At 34.4% G+C, this 21256-nt stretch overlaps 1 protein-coding gene across 3 annotated transcripts; it reads right to left on the bottom strand.

Annotated features, from left to right (window-relative positions):
• Positions 1 to 5265: 5265 nt before the first annotated feature.
• Positions 5266 to 9735, bottom strand: LOC103413621 (uncharacterized). Of its 3 annotated transcripts, XM_070807301.1 has the most exons (13): positions 9543 to 9735; positions 9271 to 9422; positions 8921 to 8993; positions 8809 to 8851; positions 8622 to 8696; positions 8417 to 8533; positions 7713 to 8153; positions 7171 to 7571; positions 6904 to 7003; positions 6726 to 6785; positions 6561 to 6647; positions 6273 to 6401; positions 5266 to 6166 (listed from the first exon to the last, which is right to left on the bottom strand). In XM_070807301.1, the coding sequence occupies exons 4-13, from the start codon at positions 8821 to 8823 to the stop codon at positions 5864 to 5866; spliced, it is 1728 nt and encodes a 575-aa protein (XP_070663402.1). In that variant the 5' UTR covers positions 8824 to 8851; positions 8921 to 8993; positions 9271 to 9422; positions 9543 to 9735; the 3' UTR covers positions 5266 to 5863. The 3 variants fall into 3 exon arrangements, with proteins under 3 accessions (XP_070663402.1, XP_028965430.1, XP_028965429.1); XM_029109597.2 differs by lacking the exon at positions 8809 to 8851; XM_029109596.2 differs by lacking the exons at positions 8809 to 8851; positions 9543 to 9735 and having other exon boundaries at positions 9271 to 9536.
• Positions 9736 to 21256: the final 11521 nt, after the last annotated feature.

Below are 21256 nucleotides of genomic sequence, written 5' to 3'. Positions count from 1 at the left end.
TACCTAATATCTGAATGTTTGTTTTTTACGATTTTTTATGTATAAAATCTCGGAGTGTGTACAAATAAGTTTGACGGTTGGATCGTTGAAAAAAGCTTCTTAGAATGCGTATCACATCAAAACAATAGATTAAACAAACACTTAGAGTTAATGTTATACTTCCATTAAGAATAAAATAAGATTTTGTGGTATCCACTGGTGTAAATATTTTAAATTGAAGATCAAATTCATTCATTACATTCTTATAGGGTCGAAGAGTGTAGTTGTAAAAAATCATTAAAATCGAAGCTAAAATAACCGTTAAATTGTGAATTTTCGTTTATAACCGTCGAAAACTTTTGTTCCGTTACGTAATCTTTGAATGTTTGTTTTTTACGATTTTTTACATATGCGATCTTGTAGTATCTACAAACAAGTTTGACGGTTAGATCATGGAAACTAATTTCGTAGAATGCATAAATTTGTCAAAATTTTGTGCTAAATTTGTGCTAAATTGAAGTGGGAAAAGTAATTTGTGCTAAATTTTTATGTATGTTTTTCAAGTATTGATTAGACAATATCTAGTTCGTGTGAAGACATTTTCATTGTACAATTCTCTTTTTGTTTATTTATCGCATATTTTACATGGATTATTATCTATTAAACCAAAAATGTAAAAATTATCTATTAAACCAAAGAATTATTTATTTAATTTTTAAAAACATATTCTATTTAAATACATATTATTTATTTATTTATTAAAGCAAACAATTATTATTTTATTTTTTAAAATTGTAACAAAATTTGGGGGGGGGGGAATTTAAAATTTGGGGGAAACTTTAAAATTTTAAAATTTGGGGGAAAGTTTAAAATTTTTGCCGCCATTTTGTTTCTGTCGGTTATAACCGACATTAATGAAAGTTTATGTCGGTTTTTATTAAAAAAAAATTTGTCGGTTTTTATTAAAAACAAATTTTTGTCGGTTTTAACCGACAGTAATGAAACATTTCCACATTATAACCCCCTTCCATCTCTCCCTGCCGTCGGTGCTTCTCCCTTCCCTATTTGCTCCTCTCCTCATTTCCTTCTCCTTCTCTTCTCTCCTCTCCTCATTTACTTCCAGTTCGAACCCTAGCTTTAGCTATCTCTCTGTCTCTGTCTCTGTCTCTCATATTGCTCAGGTTCACAGGCACAATAGTTGAGGTTGGGGATTTATGTCCTCAGTGGACTGAATCTAAATGGTGATCGTTGAAGGTTAAGATGCTAACAAGTTACAGATCAAATGTTGTTTTATTTCTTCTTGTTCATCTACTTATCTTTAGTTGTATTTCTTGCAGGTTCAATGGGATGAGCATGCTGCAGTTCAAAGGCCTCGACATATTATTTTCGAGTTCGAGCTCGAGCATGCTGCAGTTCTTCTTGGGATATAGAACCTTTTGTAGCTTCGGCTCCATCCAATCTTGCTCAACCAGTGGTAGAGAGCAAAAGGCCTCGACATATTATTTTCGAGTTCGAGCTCGAGCTCCATCAAATCTGCTACTCTCTCTTAGCTTTTGTGTGTGTTTTCTTGGGTTTTTGGCTGTTTGTTCAAGTTGTTGAGGGATCTGATGTTTTCGAGTTCGAGCTCGAGCTCTGGCGAGGTTTTGGATGGTGAACGCAGATTTTTTTTTTATTAATATACTTTCTGTCGGTTTTATCCGACAAGAATGATTTTATATATTTTTATAATAAATTCTCTGTCGGATATAACCGACAGAATTCTTGGCGGTTTTAGTATTTCCTGTCGGTTTTATGTTACAGAAATTATAATGAATAAATATATATCCTGTCGGTTATAACCGACGGAATTTCTGTCGGATAAAATCGACAGTAGTTATGTCGGTTTTATAGTATTTTCTGTCGAAAAATTTATTTCCTGACGCGAGCAATGCTGTCGCTTATTATATTCGCCACTGCAACCATTTTCTGTCGGATTTTGCTTAAAATCCCTCAGTAATAACCTTTTCTTGTCGTTTTTATTTGTGCCAGTAATGGGTAATTTTGTAGTAGTGTGAGGAAATAAAGAGCAGAGAGTCACCATTTCAGGGGGCACTTCTAATCTTCTTCCATCATCACACTTTACCAACTTGCTCTTAATCATCTTTCTGCATAGCAGATACACAAGCAATGAAGCATTAACGAGGGTAAATTTGAAAAGTAAAGTAAATTTTATGGACAAAAAAGGAAAGGAAAACTTGTGGCCTCAAATACGAGAAGGGTGATGCTCTCTACACACTCATTTTTACCTCTCACGCAGCTTCTCAAATTTTGATCATTGGATCGAATGAAAGAAGATCAATGGACAAAAAATTAACAAAGTGTGTAGGAGGTAAAAATGGGTGTGTGAATAGCACTACCCATATGGTAAAACCTCTTAACTGCTTAAAAGTACAGATTTTTACTCATGTAGTTTTGTATTGGTGAGTTGCAATTTTTCAATGTATTTGAAACACAAACCAGTATATTTACGTGTTGTGGTAGCAAATTTTTGCCGTCTTCAATCTTGACGAAATTATGCTTACAAAACAAATAACACCTCTGATCAAAGACCAAAGCCACACGCCACAAGGTGGGGGTTTGGCCAATGGATCTTCGATATCTAAATCAATTTCTCTTAAAAGAGTGAGTGTTTAGGACTTGTATGCATAGAAAAAGCTTAACAAAAATTGGTGGAGATGGCGTATTTTTAAAGAGGTGGTCGGCCTAGGTGTAAGGTTTTACCCTACACGTGGAGAGTTCTCATTAGTCAAGGTGAGTCATCTGTAGGATCCGTAGGATGGACGAGGAAAGACTTATCCAAGATATTAATTAAGAGAGAATATCTTGACATAATGATGGTAACATCCTTGATTGATTGTGAGGGATATTCCTTACTTGTTTAAGGTGATTTTCAATTAGTAATGTATTAAAAATAGGATTTGGTGATTAATCATATCTTTAATTCCTCTTACTTTTCCATGCCATGGGTAAGGAAGTTTGATGTAGTCGTAGTCAGCTGCTCAAGCCTTCATGAATGTTAAATTGTGTGTGGAATATTTGTGGTCCCTGCCTATTTAATGAGAGTAATTTTGTCTTCTTCAAAAAAAAAAAAAAAAAAAAAAAAAAAAAAAAAAAAAAAATATATATATATATATATATATATATATATATATATATATCCACTTGTCGTCTACAGGAATGAGAATCTACCGCTCCATTTTTAAAATGTTTTGACTAAACATCTAGGGTATTTTAATTTTTTTTATTAAAGTTTTTGAACTTTTGATTAAGGTGCTTTAATTTGAGGCCACATCAGCATAATTGAATTTAAGCTATTTACATGTCATTTTTATATATTTAAACTCATAATGCTATGTATTGGTTTCTCAATTTGCCCTCATGGAGCATTTACTTAGGCATTATCGAGATTAACTTAGTATCAAAACCCATTGCCTTTATTTTAGGAACTATCAAAACAAACTTTACACTTTTTATCTCTTTACTGATATGTTTAACTTTTGATGTGGTTCTGGATTTCAAAATATATATTTTTATTTATTTATGTTTACACTTCCTAGTTTTTCTGTTGTGTAGTGTGGGTACGTTCATGGCTATGTTTGTTCGGTACATTTGATTAGTGAACACAATATTAATTGGTACAATTAATTACGTAGATATTATAGTTGATTTGTTTAGTTTTCTTTTTGCTATTTAGGTATGTTTGTTGGTATGTAGTTGGTATGCTTAATATGAAACTAAACAAACTTAAAATTGTGGTATTACAAATTATTGGTACGTAAACATTGCAGGGATAAGTTTATTTGTATATAATTGGTACGTTTGTTCGTACATAATTGCTATGTTTAAAATGAATGTAAACACTCCCAAACTGAATTTGATTCCAATGATGTATGATACCTTATATACAAACTATTGGTATATACCATTGGAGAGAAACATTTGTTTTTGCCCATTATTATTTTATTTTTTTACAAAGGCTCGTAGAAGTTTGTCAAGTTGGTAACAATCACTTTGGGGAATTCATAACATACCATCATATTGGTACATATCAAAATAAACATTTCATAGTGTACCAACATATATTATAGCTTACCAACATACTAGCAAGTGGGCCTGACATTTTGGACCCAACCCGTTAATATTTGTATTAGGGTGGATGCTTAACGGGTCAGGTCGCTAACGGGTAAACCCGTTAAATAACAGGTCACTTTGGGTCAACCCGTTAGACTTGTTAGGACCCGTTAACACCCGTTAGTTGAGGATATTTTAGTAATTTTAGTAAAGTCTTAATAACAAAAAATAAACTTTATGCAAAAATAATAATAATAATAATTGTTAACGGGTGTTAACGGGTGACCCGTTAGCTTAAGGGGTTGGGTTCGGGTGACCCGTTAACTTAACGGGTCGGGTTCAAACCCAATAAACCCGACCCGTTTACAGGTCTACTAGCAAGTCCCAAAATAAGCCGTCTATATCGTACTCAAGTTGGAAATGTATAACATATGAGTAGTTTGTAACGCATCAAAATTTACGTTCTATATCCAAATTGAAAGTATATCATGTACCAATAGTTTATTACGTACCAAAATTAGCATTCTATAACGTACTCTGTAATTATATAACGTACCAAATTAGCATTCTATAGCGTACTCTGGAATTATATAACGTACCAAATTAGCATTCTAAGCATTGCAGAATTTGTATACAGGCATTGAGCAATTTGCTCAACTTGAATGGCATTTGGAATGTGGCCTGATGTCCGGTACTAGGATGCCTCTCTTTGTACATGCCGATTTGAATTTTTTTTTTTTCTCTTTTTTTTTCTCAAAGAGATATGCAGTGCTAGCAATTGGAACCTTTTAACAAGCAAGGGTGTTTTTTTTTTTTTTTAGGACGCACAAGCAAGGTTTTGTATTGACAAGTTGAGGTATATATCAGTAGAAGAACATATCAAGTCTGCTAGGTTTTATAATTAAAGACTTTTTGCTGATATTGAGTACTGGAATATATATCTACTAAATTGTAGGAACTTTGGATAATCATTTGAGGATTAATTGGTCCATTAAATATGATGGCAAATTATGCGTGGCACCTAAATAGTAAGGAAAAGATTAATCAAAATTTAAAAAGTAATGGATGTTTAATCAAAGAAGCAGTTCAACAAGGCACTTAAATCAAAATGCTCCCTTTTAAAATTATTTTTTACTCCACATGTATTATAACATAAGTGAAAGAACATATGACACGTTTCTGAATGGATAATACTAAAAAGACTAAAATTTTAAATCAAATTTACAAACCAAATAATGTATCATAGCAAACCCAAACAAATTAGCCCAAATGATCTTTACATTAAGTTCTAATCCAAGACGGCCCATTAAGAAGACTGGAAATATAGTATTTGGCAAACACGTATTCTTAAACAAAAAAAAAAAAAAATGCTAGCAACCTTCTCATTTGCATTTTCTTTATACAAACGAAAGTCCTACTGAAAAAATTTAAAAGACGACGACTAATGAACGCAGGGTCATCAGCACGACACTCAAACAAGACCGCTGATCAAACAAGCTCAAGCTCACAGGAACACAATACATCATTAGTTTCCAACCCCCTTGTTTGCCTAATGTTCTTCGTAATCCAAGACCTTTCGTGTCAGGCCATCTCAAGCTCAACAACCTTGAGCGCATTTGATCATCATTCTGCTGAGAAAGCGGGCATCGCTTCAGGAAGCGTAGCGTCATATTCATAATCATTCTGAATTCTTCATGCTATCCATGGCGAAAAAGAGACAAAAGCAAAGAAACTAGTCATAGAATCAACTCGTTCGCTTACTCTTTGCGAAAGATCACCATGCTACTTCTTTTGAAATTAGATAACGGAAAGTAAAGTTGTGAGGAATCCATTCAATTCCCTTCCAGATTCTTTTGTGTTGGAACTTCTGATTGTTTTTTCTTTGAAAATCAGGCATAAAATGCTCGATCATCTCTACCAAATCAGCAGAGCACAATCCTGAATCCTTTGCAAACGACTCCACAATTTTTGGAAGAAGGATTTTCTGTTCCTTGTGCACTAGGAAGTTCGATTGGATGTATTCCTCTTTTGCAGTTTCTAGCTCCTCAAACACTCCCTTGGATGTGTACATGCGAACCTGAAGGAACAACAGCAAATGCGATGTATAATGTATTAGAAGCTTATGGTTAAGAATAGAAACATCATGTGCAAAATGCAGATGGAGTAACAGCGTAGGTGTGTACCGCAGGATCGGAATGGCTTCCTGAACAGAGTGCAAAATGCAAAAGAGGTTCAGGGTGCTCAATTGCATACACTTTTCGGGCATCTCCAACCTTGAATTTTGTTTTCATGGAAAACAACAGCCGCAGCCACTGGAGGGAAATAAATACTGTAAGTCTAAACCAATAGGAATAGGTTATCAATGGTGAACTAGAAGAATGTAAACTAACAAGTTAATTGGTTTATATGGTATACCAGGAAAATAATAACAGGATACAATATGAACTAGTTTCTTCGGAAAGAGAGATTACTTGTCCAGGACGGGGCAATCTGCATCCAAGAATGGATCTTTGTATCATGTCTACGCTTATGGTGTGGCCTCCTACACTATAAGCCGCCTGCAAAAAAGCAAAAGCTCGTAAGGAGAATGGTGCAACATATCTTATTACAAAACTCGTGAGAGAAAGTTCGTTTACCTTGAGTGGCATTGAAACTCTTTTCAGATTATTCTGTGGAATCCCATATATCAAAAATGCCTGAAGATAGCAGATAACATGATTTGCATATGCGCAAAGACTCAAGGAAAATAGCAAAAGGAAAATAAAAATATTAAATCATCAGGTTATGTACTCTTTCATGGCTGAGGAATCATACATGCATGACGAGTGTATTGTGCACGTTAATCCAAAAGGCCAACTTCTCCTCATGTTTCATCTTTCTGAGATCAACTCCTTCCAACCGATGGATAAGTGACCTGCACTTGCACAGTTTTCACCATCAAAATTCATACATGTTCTAACGAAAACCCTTCTGCGGAATTCAATTATAACCATGTTCCGATATGTTCCAGAAATTCATAACAGCTGGACTGACAAATGGAATAATGAAAATCAATTGAGGGTTCAGCATCAATTGGCGTACCTAAATTTTTTTAGTGTGAGTTCAACATCTTCTAACTTATCTGTATCCCTACAGATCCATTCTACCTTTAGCATTCTGCTATACGGTCCACTCATTTCCTCTGTCCCTTCAGATTGCAACGGCTTATCAAAATGTGAATGAAAAAATGGAATTTTTCGGCGTTTTGAGCTCCACTTTTCACCTTGACTGTGTGAAGAAAAGTCATACGTTGATGAAGATGTGATTGGGGAGCAAGAATCATCATGATCGATGACAGGTGGATCTGCAAGTTCACAATATATGGCCGAAATGCACTTAATCATCTCCTCAGAGATGCTGTTTGGTGTCTCCGGAACATGATCAGAAAAATAGGTTTCATAATGTTCCATCGGATAGACACTTGTAGTTGCACTCTGAGATTGCTGCAGAGAAAAACATCGAAACCACACATTAGAGGGACATAAAATTAGCAAGCAACTATAATAACTATTAAAGGAACAACGAAGGACAAATAAAAGGGAAATGAATAGCCTCCAATTGGTACATTTTCTCATATCCGTTACCTCTAGCATTGAGAAAGGTAAAGAGTGGTATGAGTCTACAGCTTTAGCTCGAGATTTTGTTCTAGGAGAAGTTCTTATGGAACAAGTTGAATGCTGAGACAATGAGGAGTAGCAACGATGAATGCTTGAATCCAACAGTTTTTGTTGGTCCAATATGTCATTGCATTCCTTTAATAAATTTCCAGTTGAATGCCGAGGAGACAGAAGATCATTAGAGCTGGTGACTGTATTGTCATTTTCTTGTGTAACGTCTTGTCCAGGAACTTCGGCAGAAACCCCTTTACGTGTGATTAATGGAGACGAATTGAGTCGTTCAGCCACATTCGATTCAGATGATATTTGTTGATCAAACGTTTTTCGGTACAAAGAAAGAAGATGGCGCTCCAAATGCACAACTTGTTGCTCTAACACTGCAATTTCCTTAATGAGGCCCGTGGTAGACTGAAGTCGAGGGAGAGGAAAATCAACTGATTATCTTAAAAATAGCAAAACTCTCTAGAATCATGACTAAAAAATCATTTATTTGCCTTTTCTCAAAGAGTAATTACCATATTAGTGTCTAAGTTAACAACTTAAAACTTGTTCTTCCATCTTGATAGGGTTTACATCAGATCTCCAAATTCTTTAGGAAGCATACAAACATACAAACGAAGACTCGAAACACCTAAACTGATAAAGTGCATCTAAAGCACATAACAGCCTACCTTAGGGAGTGAGTTTTCAGTTGTAGCATCAGGTGACAACGGGCGATAACTCAATGCGTTCTCTAAAGCATGGCGTACCGAAAATTGGTTCTGCAACTGTTTTCGAAGATCCAAAATCTGCAAAAGAAAGAAACTGTAAATCATTGAATGCACACTATACATAATCAAAGAACACCTTACTTGTATTAGAAGCTGAAATATTTACCTCCTGACTTAAATAACTTTGAACATCAGAACTAGTGGGGTGCATCTCCATAGTTTCAAAGTATCTTCCCATTTCCTTGTATGGAACAAAACAGGATTACTTATAAGTAAAAAGAAAAGGGTAAATTGAGTAATGAACAGGAATTAATGCATGTGATTCCAGCAAGAAATAAGAGAGTTTCTTTTACCACAGAATCTGACATTGTGTAGTACTGACAGTGAGCTACTCTACTGCAAAAAAAAATTAAGAATTCCAAATAAAGACAAATAAATAAAACATTTTTAAAAAAAACCTCTTACCATTTTCAATCTGTAAGGAGCTTGGAGGGTTTGATTCACTTCATCTTTCTCAAGTTTTCTTTTAACTGGTTCACTGTCAGTAAACAAAAGAACTTGTTAAAATACGCAACGAAGAAAATCTAGAGTAGTTGGATAACCATTTCATTTTCAGTTTTTAATAACCGTATTCTTACTCCAGGAAAAACCAGTTCAGCTATTGATACAAATTGCATGTCCAATTGGAAAAATTAGCAAAAAAAATTAAGGAAAAATTAACCATTATTTGGATTACAGAAGAAGGATATGAAAAATTAAAAGTAGAATTTAAAAATAATGGTAAAGAAAAAAAAACACAAAGAAGAAAAAGCTACCTGTTGGAACGCTTGTGTTTTGAAACTCCCTCCATGAATTTGGACTCTACTTCCTGCATAGTAAGATCAAAACTTGGCTTGTCCACTTCCAAGGAACTCACTGAAACAGCATTAAATGCAGAAGAAGCCACACTTGAAAAATTGACAAGTGCCTGAACAGAAAAAAACCCAGCTGATAGAAACATCCAATAAACGCATTAAATGTGAAACAGTATAAAATCTGATTGGAAGAAACAAAAAATACAGTGAGAGGGTAGAGTGAGACTACTAACACAAATGGGGTTTGTGGAAAGCTGAACCAAAAACTAGTAGCTGAGAGGAAGCCAAAAATGTGTATATATTTCTAGCTAGCTGTATTTATTTGATATCCCAGAAAATCTAGTTATTGACTTTTTGCTGGGGAGATCTGACTATAAATAAGGCTCACTTCGTAATGTATTTCAATAGTTCAACCGTTTAATTTTTAAGCCTTCGTTCAAAGATTATATCTAAAAAATATCATCCAAATTCAAACCATATGATCATTGGATCAACAGTAGTCATTTTAGTGTTTCTTTTCTAAACCGTATTTGTCAATTTTATTAACTATATTTTAGAGTTATCTAATTTATTTGTGAGGATGGTATGTATTGAAATACATATATTTCGGATTCTTAAAAAAATATTACGGAATGAACCCTACAAAATATGTGTCAAAAAGTAAGTTTAGTATAAGTGTCTACTGGAGAGATGATTTTCGTACACCCATTTCAGCTTCTTAAACATTCCTCTTTAGTTTTGGCTGAAACTAAATAAACCAAACTTAAACAACAGTCAAAATTAAACAAAAATGTATAAAAGACTAAAACGAGTGTCCCTATTGTAGAAGATAGTGCTTAAAACAATTGGGTGGTTGGTTGATTTTTTGACTAGTCCCTTGTCATGGACAGCAATGTTTTGGAGAGCCTTGGCAATGGTGAGCTTTTTGCATTGCATTAAAAGAAGTAAATCTTTATCTCATGGCTTTTGATTTAAGATGACGTGCTAAAGTTATGGAAAAGGAAAAATCTTCACCATTTACTGAAGGAACAAAGGGAAAAAGAAAGAACTACCCTTTGTTAACGCTTTATTTATTTATTTATTTACAATTGGTTATGAGGAATTAGGGAATCAAATACAGGAGAATTTTAATTGTAGATGAAAATATTATTTACCACTCAATTGGTAAGCGTATTGAAGAGTAACATTAACATTTATGTTGTTGATATATGACGCACCCCGTCCCGAAGGAGGGTATGCTGGCCGTCACGTGAGAGTGACGTAACCATTTACACAGTTCGGAAGCTTTAAAAAAATACAATTACTAAGATGAAACACCCGATGGTGAGTTCTACTTTTGTGAATTCTGTCAGAACACCATTGGATTCCTCGTGGCCACCAAAGCTCTGCTATCAAGAACCTGGAGGGGCGCAAAACAAAATTGAGTGGGTCACATCGGTTGTCCTATGGATATTGATGCATATATATATGTGAATTGGTGTTGTGGACGCACATGTGAGTATCCAATATCGTGCTATGGTGGTGAAGCGGGCCCGGGAAGTGATCCACCCCGGGCCGGGATATGACAATATAGTTAATGAAAATCATATCTTGAAAAAAGTGTTTTGTTTATCCTAATGGTCTATAAATTATACAAAACTCGTCAATTTGGTTCCTCAACTCCAGAATCGCTCAACGTCATCTTCATCATTTGATACTACACAACATTGCGCTCAACGTCACTTTGAATGGTTTTGAAGCTTATTAGTTTCGCCTGATTTAGGAACCACAAGTGATCAAACCTCAAAACATAACTATGTAGCAAAAGAAAATTTACTTACTGCTACATATATAAATGGTGGAAACGGTCTCACCAAAACACAATTAAAAAAATAGACGGTGTTATCCACACACTCTTTTTAATCCCTCGCCCACCTCTTGTTAATTTCTCTCTCTTCAATTTTCTTCAATTCATTTCATCTGATGCCTAAAATTAAGAGAAATGTGTAAAAAGTAGAAAAAGTCTATGGACACCACCCTATAAATAAGAAACTATATGTGAAAAGGACTAGAACCAAAATTTGGTGGGATGCTATGTCTATGTATTGTCTGTTGGATCGATGCTTCGCTCACGTGTTAACTCAAAGATTAAGCAATTTGCTTGTACTCGACGAACTGGCTCCCAGAAATTGCAACCATGTGACCGGGTTTGTAAAGAACTAGATTACAACCCAAATGTTGACTTAGCCATACCAGGTCCACAGACTCTTTTGATTGTCATCTTACATCATCTCCAAAGTTACAGACAAATAGGTAGGCAAACCTTATTTGATGAGTCATTAGGCAAAATGTTTGCCTAAACCATTAGAAATGCTTACTTTGTTTGCCTACACCATTAGAAATGCTCTTAGGTTGCTTACCTAAGAGAATTTCTTCTCCAAATTCTTAATCATAAGTATTTTTAGTACTTCAGTCTATCAGTCGATAGTCGCTTTCAAAGAGTACTAACAAAAAAAAATATATATATATATATAACTCTGTAGAAATTATAGCTTCGATGATAGGACATTTATAGCTGGAGTTAACTTGGCTACTCAAATGACAAGGAGTTTCTCTTCCAAACACTTTTGTGACCAGCTTACGGATCGTCATGTTTATAATTAAAACCGACCGTTAATATTATTAATCACTTTATTAAAATTAGCTCTGCAAAAAATCAATTAAAATTAATAAAGTCGTTTAGTCAATCAACTATAGTAAATAGATAGATAGTTCATAATTCTTTTATTAAATTCATCCATTTGTTTTTTATATTGTTCGATAACTAAACAATCTCATTTTTTATCTATGTTTTGTAGAGATGATCTTTACAGAATGATTAATACTATTAACAATTTCGATCATATAAGCACAAATATCTGTAAATTATGTATAAAGTGTTTTGAGGAGAAATTCTCCCTCATTTTTAAATAGTCAAACATTGTCCTTTATATATCTGCTTAACCACAAGAGTTTAACTCTCATTGTGTCGTATCGTATGCACTTCATACAAATCCAACGAATTCATTTGTATATGCAAACATGAACGTAAATTTGTGATAAACTCAAAAGCTGTGCAAAAAGCCTTGACATACAGACATCAACAATGCACAAAATAACCATTTTCTTATCAGCCTAAAGCTGTGAAGCATACAAAATGCGAGCTGTCCGGCCAAGATGGAAGAGAATTAGTGGTTGGTCCATAAGCTAAAAGGGAGAAGCACTTAGAAAAACAAAACAAAAAGCTATAAAACCTCAAAAGGGCTGAAAGGTGAAGGTCAAAGCTAAAACACCATGCATGATTGACATGAAACGACTGGCATTCGTGGGCTTTCCATTGTCCGGCTAGCTCCTTTGCAGGAGGAATTTTTGTCCAGTCAAAGATTTGCATGTTGCTGCCAAAAGCTCCTTGCCTTTATTTTCGTTTTTGGGAAGGGTGCTATACAGTAGACACACTACATATGTGAAGCAAATTGCACAATTCAACCTAGTTGTAATCCAATCTAGGGTTTTTCTACAAAACATATAGGAAGCATAGGTGTTTGAATGGCTATATTAACTGAGACTATCAAAATTTACTCATGCAAATCTACCCTACTGCAAAAGGGCCTTATAATGTCAATAGGTGGCGTCGGTTTAATATAATATAGTGGCAGATAAGACAGTTGCGATACTAATTGAATATGAAGTCGGATTTACTGTCGCTTATAAGCGTCATAAAATGTCTACGTCGCTTTTAAACCGACGTAAACATTTAATGTCGCTTATAACCGACATATATTTTAATAATTTTAAATACTAGCGTCGCTTTAAACAAAACAGTGTCGCTTTTAAGCGACATAAAGTATTGGTGTCGCTTTTAAGCGACACAAAGTATTGTTTTTAAATATTTTAAAGCCTGCGTCGGTTCTAAGCGACATAGATTTTAGTTTTTTTAAATATCTATGTCAAAATGATAGAGCTTAGAATTTATTTATACTTTCATTAAATATAACATAAGATTTTATGATATCCACTAGTGTAAATATTTTAAATTGAAATTCATTCATTGTATTCATATAGGGCAAAGAGTGTAGCTGTAAAAAATCATCTAAATCAGAGTTAAAATAACCGTTAAGTCGTGATTTTTCGTTTATAACTATCGAAAAGTTTTGTCCCGTTACTTAATCTCTAAATGTTTGTTTTTTTGCCATTTTTGGCGTATGTGACCTGGAAGCATATATAAACAAGTTGGTTGGTTGGATCGTTGAAATTAGTTTCATAGAATACGTATCCCATCAAAACGATAGATTCACCAACATTTATAATTTATTTATACTTTCATTAAATATACTATAAGATTTTGTGGTATCCACTAGTGTAAATATTTTAAATTAAAGATCGAATTCATTCATTGTATTCATATAGGGTCAAGGAGTGTAGCTGTAAAAACTCATCAAAATCGGAGTTAAAATCACTGTTAAATCGTGATTTTTCCTTGATAACCATCGAAAATTTTTGTCCCGTTACTTGATCTCTGAATGTTTGTTTTTTGCAATTTTTAGAGTATGCGATCTCGAAGCATATATAAACAAGTTTGATGGTTCGATCGTTGAAATTAGTTTCGAATGATGCGTATCCCATCAAAACGATAGATTCACTAACACTTAGAGTTTATTTACACTTTCATTAAGTATAACATAAGATTTTGTGGTATCCACTTCTGTAAATATTTTAAATTAACGATCAAATTAGTTCATTGTATTCATATAGGATCAAGGAGTGTAACTGTAAAAAAATCATCAAAATTGGAGTTAAAATAGCCGTTAAATCATGATTTTTCATTTATAACCGTCGAAAAGTTTTGTCTCATTACTTGATCTCTGAATGTTTGTTTTTTGAGATTTTTGGCGTATGTGAGCTTGAAGCATATATAAACAAGTTTGACAGTTGGATCGTTGAAATTAGTTTCGTAGAATGCGTATCCCATGAAAATGATAGATTCACTAACACTTAGAGTTTATTTATATTTTCATTAAGTATAACATAAGAATTTGTGGCATCCACTAGTGTAAATATTTTAAATTGAAGATCGAGCTCATTCAATGTATTCATATAGGATCAAGGAGTGTAGCTGTAAAAAAAATCATCAAAATCGAAGTTAAAATAACAGTTAAATCGTGATTTTTCGTTTATAACCGTCAAAAAGTTTTGTCTCCTTACATGATTTCTGAATGTTTGTTTTTTTGTAATTTTTAGCGTATGCGATCTCAAAGCTTATATAAACAAGTTTGACGGTTGGATCGTTGAAATTAGTTTCGTAGAATGCGTATCCCATGAAAATGATAGATTCACTAACACTTAGAGTTTATTTATACTTTCATTAAGTATAACATAAGAATTTGTGGTATCCACTAGTGTAAATATTTTTAATTGAAGATCAAGCTCATTCATTGTATTCATATAGGATCAAGGAGTGTAGCTGTAAAAAATCATCAAATTCGGAGTTAAAATAACCGTTAAATCGTGATTTTTCGTTTATAACCGTCAAAAAGTTTTGTCTCCTTACATGATCTCTGAATGTTTATTTTTTTCAATTTTTGGCTTATGCGATCTCGAAGCATATATAATCAAGTTTGACAATTGGATCGTTGAAATTAGTTTCGTATAATGCGTATCCCATGAAAATGATAGATTCACTAACACTTAGAGTTTATTTATACTTTCATTAAGTATAACATAAGAATTTGTGGTATCCACTAGTGTAAATATTTTAAATTGAAGATCGAGCTCATTCATTGTATTCATATAGGATCAAGGAGTGTAGCTGTAAAAAATCATCAAAATCGGAGTTAAAATAACCGTTAAATCGTGATTTTTCGTTTATAACCGTCAAAAAGTTTTGTCTCCTTACATGATCTCTGAATGTTTGGTTTTTGCAATTTTTGGCGTATGCGATCTCGAAGCATATATAAACAAGTTTGACGGTTGGATCGTTGTAATTAGTTTCGTAGAATGCGTATCCCATCAAAATGATAGATTCACTAACACTTAGAGTTTATTTATACTTTCATTAAGTATAATATAAGAATTTGTGGTATCCAATAATGTAATATATTTTAAATTGAAGATTGAGCTCATTCATTGTATTCATATAGGGTTAAGGAGTGTAGCTATAAAAAATCATCAAAATCGGAGTTAAAATAACCGTTAAATCGTGATTTTTCGTTTTATAACCATCGAAAAGTTTTGTCTCGTTAATTGATCTCTAAATGTTTGTTTTTTGCGATTTTTTGCTGATGCGATCTCGAAGCATATACAAACAAGTTTGACTGTTGGATCGTTGAAATTAGTTTCATACAATTCGTATCCCATCAAGTTCAACGGTGTGTGTATATATATATTAAGTAGATTTAAATTTATTTATTTTGTACGTATAACACTTAAGAAATTGAATGGTATGTATATTTAAGCCGATCCAAATTCCAATGGTCACCAATTTTTAAAATTTAATTTAATATATATAATTATTATAGTTTTTAGGGGTATAAAATTGTTAAATTAATATATATAATTATTATAGTATTTTTTGGGTTATAAAATTATAAAATTAATATATATATATAAAATTATAGTATTTGAAATATTAGGCGGGAAATTTCCCGTTTGTTTTGCACGAGGACATGGATGGAGAAACTTAGTGTCGGTTTTAACCGACGCTAGTTTCATTAAAGCAACGTGAGTTTCATTAAAGTGACGCTATGTGAATTTCAAAAAGTGTGTCAGAAGTTGGCGTCGATTTTAACCGACGCTAGTTTCATTAAAGTGACGTTATGTGAATTTCAAAAAGTGTGTCAGAAGTTTGCGTCGGTTTTAAGAGACGCTAGTTTCATTAAAGCAGCACTATGTGAATTTCAAAAAGTGTGTCAGAAGTTGGCGTCGGTTTAAACCGACGCAAACTAAGTACCCATATTTAAACCCCTCTCTTTCCCATTTCATCCGTGCTTTCATTTCTCCCCCAATTTCAGACTTTCTTCTTTTGCTTCCCCATTTCATCTATGCGTCCCTTTCTTCCTCCTTTTCAAGTTTTCCTCTTCTCCTTCCCCATTTGCTATGGATCACCATTTTGAAGATCAACATTATGAGGAACTCCACTTCGAAGAGGAAGAGCTCAAAGGTAGTTCATTTTGAAATTATTATGATTATTAATTTTAGTTTCTGTTTTGTATTCTAACTAGTTTTATGCTTAAATTGAAAATTTATTTTTGTTTCTTGGTTTTTATTTGTTTTTTCTGTATTTATAAGGATCAACTCAACAGAGATACGGACCCTCAATTCCAAATTGGAAAGAACAGCCTTGTTCGTTTGATTCGTCTGGAAAATGCATTAGTTATAATTCTAATGCATTTTCGAAACATGTAGCGGCAGAGATTAAAGATTACAGAAATATTTCGATGGTGGCATACTGGAATAAAGAAAAAACAATGGTAAACGTTTCATGATTTATTTTATTATACCTTGAAATTTGTCTAATAAATTCTTTTATTTTTCAGGAGATTGCCGAAAAAAATAAGCATAATTGGCAGTTGAAAACTATGAACCACACAACTGGTTCAAAATCTTTTGCAAGAGTTCGGGAAGAATTTGTATGAGTTGTACATTTTTAGGAATTGTAGTTAATTTTAAATTTAATATATAGTTGGTAGAAATTTTATTTTTAATATGAAGTTTGCTTAAAATTGTTTGTTTTTTCATTGACATATGGTGGGATTTATTTTTATATAATAATTTTTAATTATTATTAATTAAAAACGGAAAATGATTTTTTTATTAATATATTTGGTGTCGCTTATGAACGACATCATAATAATTATTTTATGTATCCATATGTTATGTAATGTCGGTCAAAACCGATGGTAGTTTGGATATTTTATAATTAAATTGGTAATTAACATCGCTTTAAACCGACGTAATGTTGAAGTTTGCGTCGCTTTAAACCGATGTCAGTGTCAGTGTCGCTTTTAACCGACGTTGCGTACTGGCGGATTAAGCGTACAAACCGACACTGAAGCCCTTTTGTGATGCCAGCATTAGTGTCGCTATTCGACGTTACATTGTTTTATGTCGGATTTTTGCTAAATTTCCGACAGAAATTGGGTTTCTTGTCGGTTTTTGTTTCGCCACTGATAAGGTATATTGTAGTAATGCTACTCAGTCAATGCACTACTGCATGGATGATGCAATGATAAGTTATAAAATTTTCGTTGAAACGAACACAACACTAGTACATAATGTGCAGAGAAGTTAAAGCATGTTTAACCCTTAAAATAAGGTATCGAAGGAAACCGATATGAAATGCTAGATTTGGATTGTGTAACGACCCGTCCCCAACTATTACGGTTTTTATAATTTTAAAGTGTGAATTTACAGAAATGCCCTTCGAGGCAAAACGTTGACTTTTGTTGACCGTATCGTCGTGTTACATAAGATGCGTTTTCTTGGCGTATCCTTGAAGTGCTCATCGCTATTAACACATGGGCGCAAGCGGAATCAAAATTGGAGCTGAGATGGAGATTTTATGAACCTACAAACGTAAAGGGCAATTTGGTAATTTTACGTTAGGAGATATTTTGGGTGTATTGTTTTGTGAGCTGTGGGGCCCACACCCCATTTCTACTTCTGTCATGTGTCCTCCCCCTCCCTAATTCTTTCTCTCTCTCTCTCTTTTTCCCTCAGCTCCATCTCATATTTCTCTCACCTCTCTCTGTCACTCCCTCCTATTCTCTGACACATGCACACAAGCACAACGACGACACCATATTCACTACCACCGTGGCTCACACTCCAGCGACCCCCACCACCATCTAGACCTCCCCATTATGACCCCTGACGGCTGAGGCTCATCCTCTTCTCTTTTTCTCACTGCACAGTGGCACTACCACTGTTCAACGAATTCTTCAACGAACCTTCACCGTTTCCGACGACGGTGAGCTTCTAAAACCCTCCCAAACTTCCTAAATTTTGTATTAGGGCATGATTAGGATAGTTTTGACGTGTGTGGGATAGTTTTGGATGCAGCAATACCTCAGGGGAAACTTCCCCAGTTTTTCAGCTAATCCGACGGCTTTCGAGCTCTTTTCCGGCCAACTCCAACCACGGTCGAGGAAACCAAAGGTACATTTCAATTCCTTGTCTCCCAGGCTTCAATTTGATGTATTAAGTTGCAAAGTTTGGTTGAGATTTGAGCTCGATAGGAGGTCGAGAATTTCTCGGCCAAGAATCCGACCTTCTTCTTCATTGGGTTCGGCAACCCCCGAACCTAACCGGGTCGACCCGACCGGTACACCAAAAACCTGATCCATGTAACCAGCCCAACCTAATTGGATCCAACTAAGCCAAATCTACTAACCCGGCCCAAACCTTAGGCCCATTAACTCTAGCCCAAACCCAACCCAGCAACCCAAAACCCAAGATCTGGCCCGACTAGAACCTAAATTCCAAATTTCTAGTCCACGCGTGGGCAGGCGCGTGCACTAGAGGTACTATGCTTCGCCGTCGTCCACGATGGCACCGGCAACTTTTCCGGTGAACTTTTCGGTGACCAATCTTGGCGCGTGGCATCACGTGGGGTAACCCAAGGTCCCTTCTTAGGTTTCGACGTGCCAAATCCAAATCCGCTATCTGTTTTCCCAGATTCGACCGTTTTAGTAGAGTTTTACTAAATGACCTCTATATGTGTTTAGGTGCATCGATGGGAAATGATATCATTCTCTTGAGTTCGCAAGGCTTCCAGGCAACAAAATATATGTGAGTGGACACCTTCTTAATTGCATGTTTTTATAAAATATTAGGTTTGCATGCATTTCATATTTCATGTTTTGGGTATGTTTTATATTATATTTTTATGGATTTCTATAATTATGACTTGAGGAGATTTATGAATTTGAGAGTTTTAACAAAACACTCTTGGTACTGTTCACTTTTAACGAAAAACCACATTTTTACCTTTTGTTGATGCACAAAATCAGTGAAGACTTTGGTACAACAGAAAGTGTTAAGTTTGTGACCTTCGCTAAATTGCTTCGGTCACTAGTGTGGATAAGTATGTAAATGGATGGAGACAAGGAAGCAAACACAAGATGTACGTGGTTCACCCAAATTGGCTATGTCCACGGAGTAGAGAAGTTCTCATTAATTGTGAAGGGTTTACACAAGTACATAGGTTCAAGCTCTCCTTTAGTGAGTACAAGTGAATGATTTAGTACAAATGACATTATGAAATATTGTGAGAGAATAATCTCTATTTATAGAAGAGAGTTTCTAGTTTCATTCTAACATTGACACGTGTCGTGTTGTGATTGGCTTCTGATGTTGACATGTGTCGCGCTATGATTGGCTTCTGATGTTGACACGTGTTGCACTGTGATTGGCCTCCTGGTTGGAGGGAAACTCTTATGAGTCCTTGACAGTATAACGTTGACCGGTGCTCAGTAGTTTCGGGATTGGTCAAGTATGGTACAAACACCTTTAACTGGCACTATTCACTACACCTTTAAAAAGGGTTTTTCGTTAAAAGAGAAGTTTTTTTGGACTTTTCATTAGTTTTTCTTATGAATTAATTAAATTGCTTTTAAGGAAATATTAATGATTTATCGAATTGACATTTTACTAAAGGTTATGAATCTTTGGATTTACATATTTGAAATTCTCTGGATTTACGGATGTGAATTATTATGGATTTATGTGTTGTGGCTTTGAGCTTTTGAGCTCCGGTGATTGGATATGAGTTTTGAGGTATGTTTTAGGTACTTATCTAGTAGGTTATCATACAGCACATACACACAACTGGGTATATAGATGTCTATGGCCATAGGACACAGTTGATGATATTGATGACATACCCCCAACTTCACTAGCCCGAGGCTAGTGTCGGTGTGATATGTTATATGTATATGTTTCTTCTACGGCGTAACCCGGAGTCATACAGCTTCACCTTCGGGTGATGGACCCATTGCATGTACATATATATGTTATATCCTCTTCTCTGGCATAATTCAGAGTCGTACAGCTGCACCTTCGGGTGATAGACCATGGTTTCTTCACTGACGTAACCCAGCGTCGTACAGCTTCACCTTTGATGATGGTTATGCCTTCGGGCCACTATGATACCCCTAATGAGTACAACATTGATGAAATTACGGATTTGCTTTTGGGCAGCGACAACACCAATATTGAGCATTGTTTTACAACGAGTAATACCGAATGCATGATTTATAAATTTAGCCAAAAGAAGGTGTAAGAAATTAATTAACAATGCTGAGATGATTTGCATATTAGCCTAAATTCAAGGGATAAATGGCCGTTTTGGTCGAGTTTGCAACTTCATGATGACCTTGGCATAAACAAGCAAAAAAACCTTTTTTTTTTCGGGAGAACTCTTATCAAAGAAAATTATTAAATTATGTGACCCCGAAAATTTTATTTTATTAAAATATAGGTGGTTAATAAATTTTGGAACTAAAACCAAGACCCAAAAGTAAAAATACAGAAAAAAAAAATTAAGAATAATAAATTTTGCAATATTTGAGACATTAATCTAATTTGAGAAAAAGTAATGTGAGCATGACTAAATTTTCAAATTAAATTTGTAAATTAGATGATGTAGATGTTGATGATTGAATTATTATTGAAGTATTGATTAACGTGCTTATTTCTTATTATTGACACATCATTTGATTTATAAATTTGGTATTAAAATTTGGTCTCCCCTACCCTTTGAGAAAGGGTAATGCTAGGGAGATAGGGGATTGACCACATTCTCATTACTAGAAATACAGTTATTAATTTTTTTGTTTGAGTATAGACCTAATCTATCTGAATTAAGGTTTCTTATTGTTCTCTATAAACATAGTTTGTAGTTTAGTATGAAAATCAAATTTGTTTAAATGTA

Source organism: Malus domestica, chromosome 10 (assembly GCF_042453785.1).
Source record: "Malus domestica chromosome 10, GDT2T_hap1".
Classification (NCBI taxonomy): Eukaryota; Viridiplantae; Streptophyta; class Magnoliopsida; order Rosales; family Rosaceae; genus Malus; species Malus domestica.
This window is presented reverse-complemented; position numbering and strand designations above follow the sequence as displayed.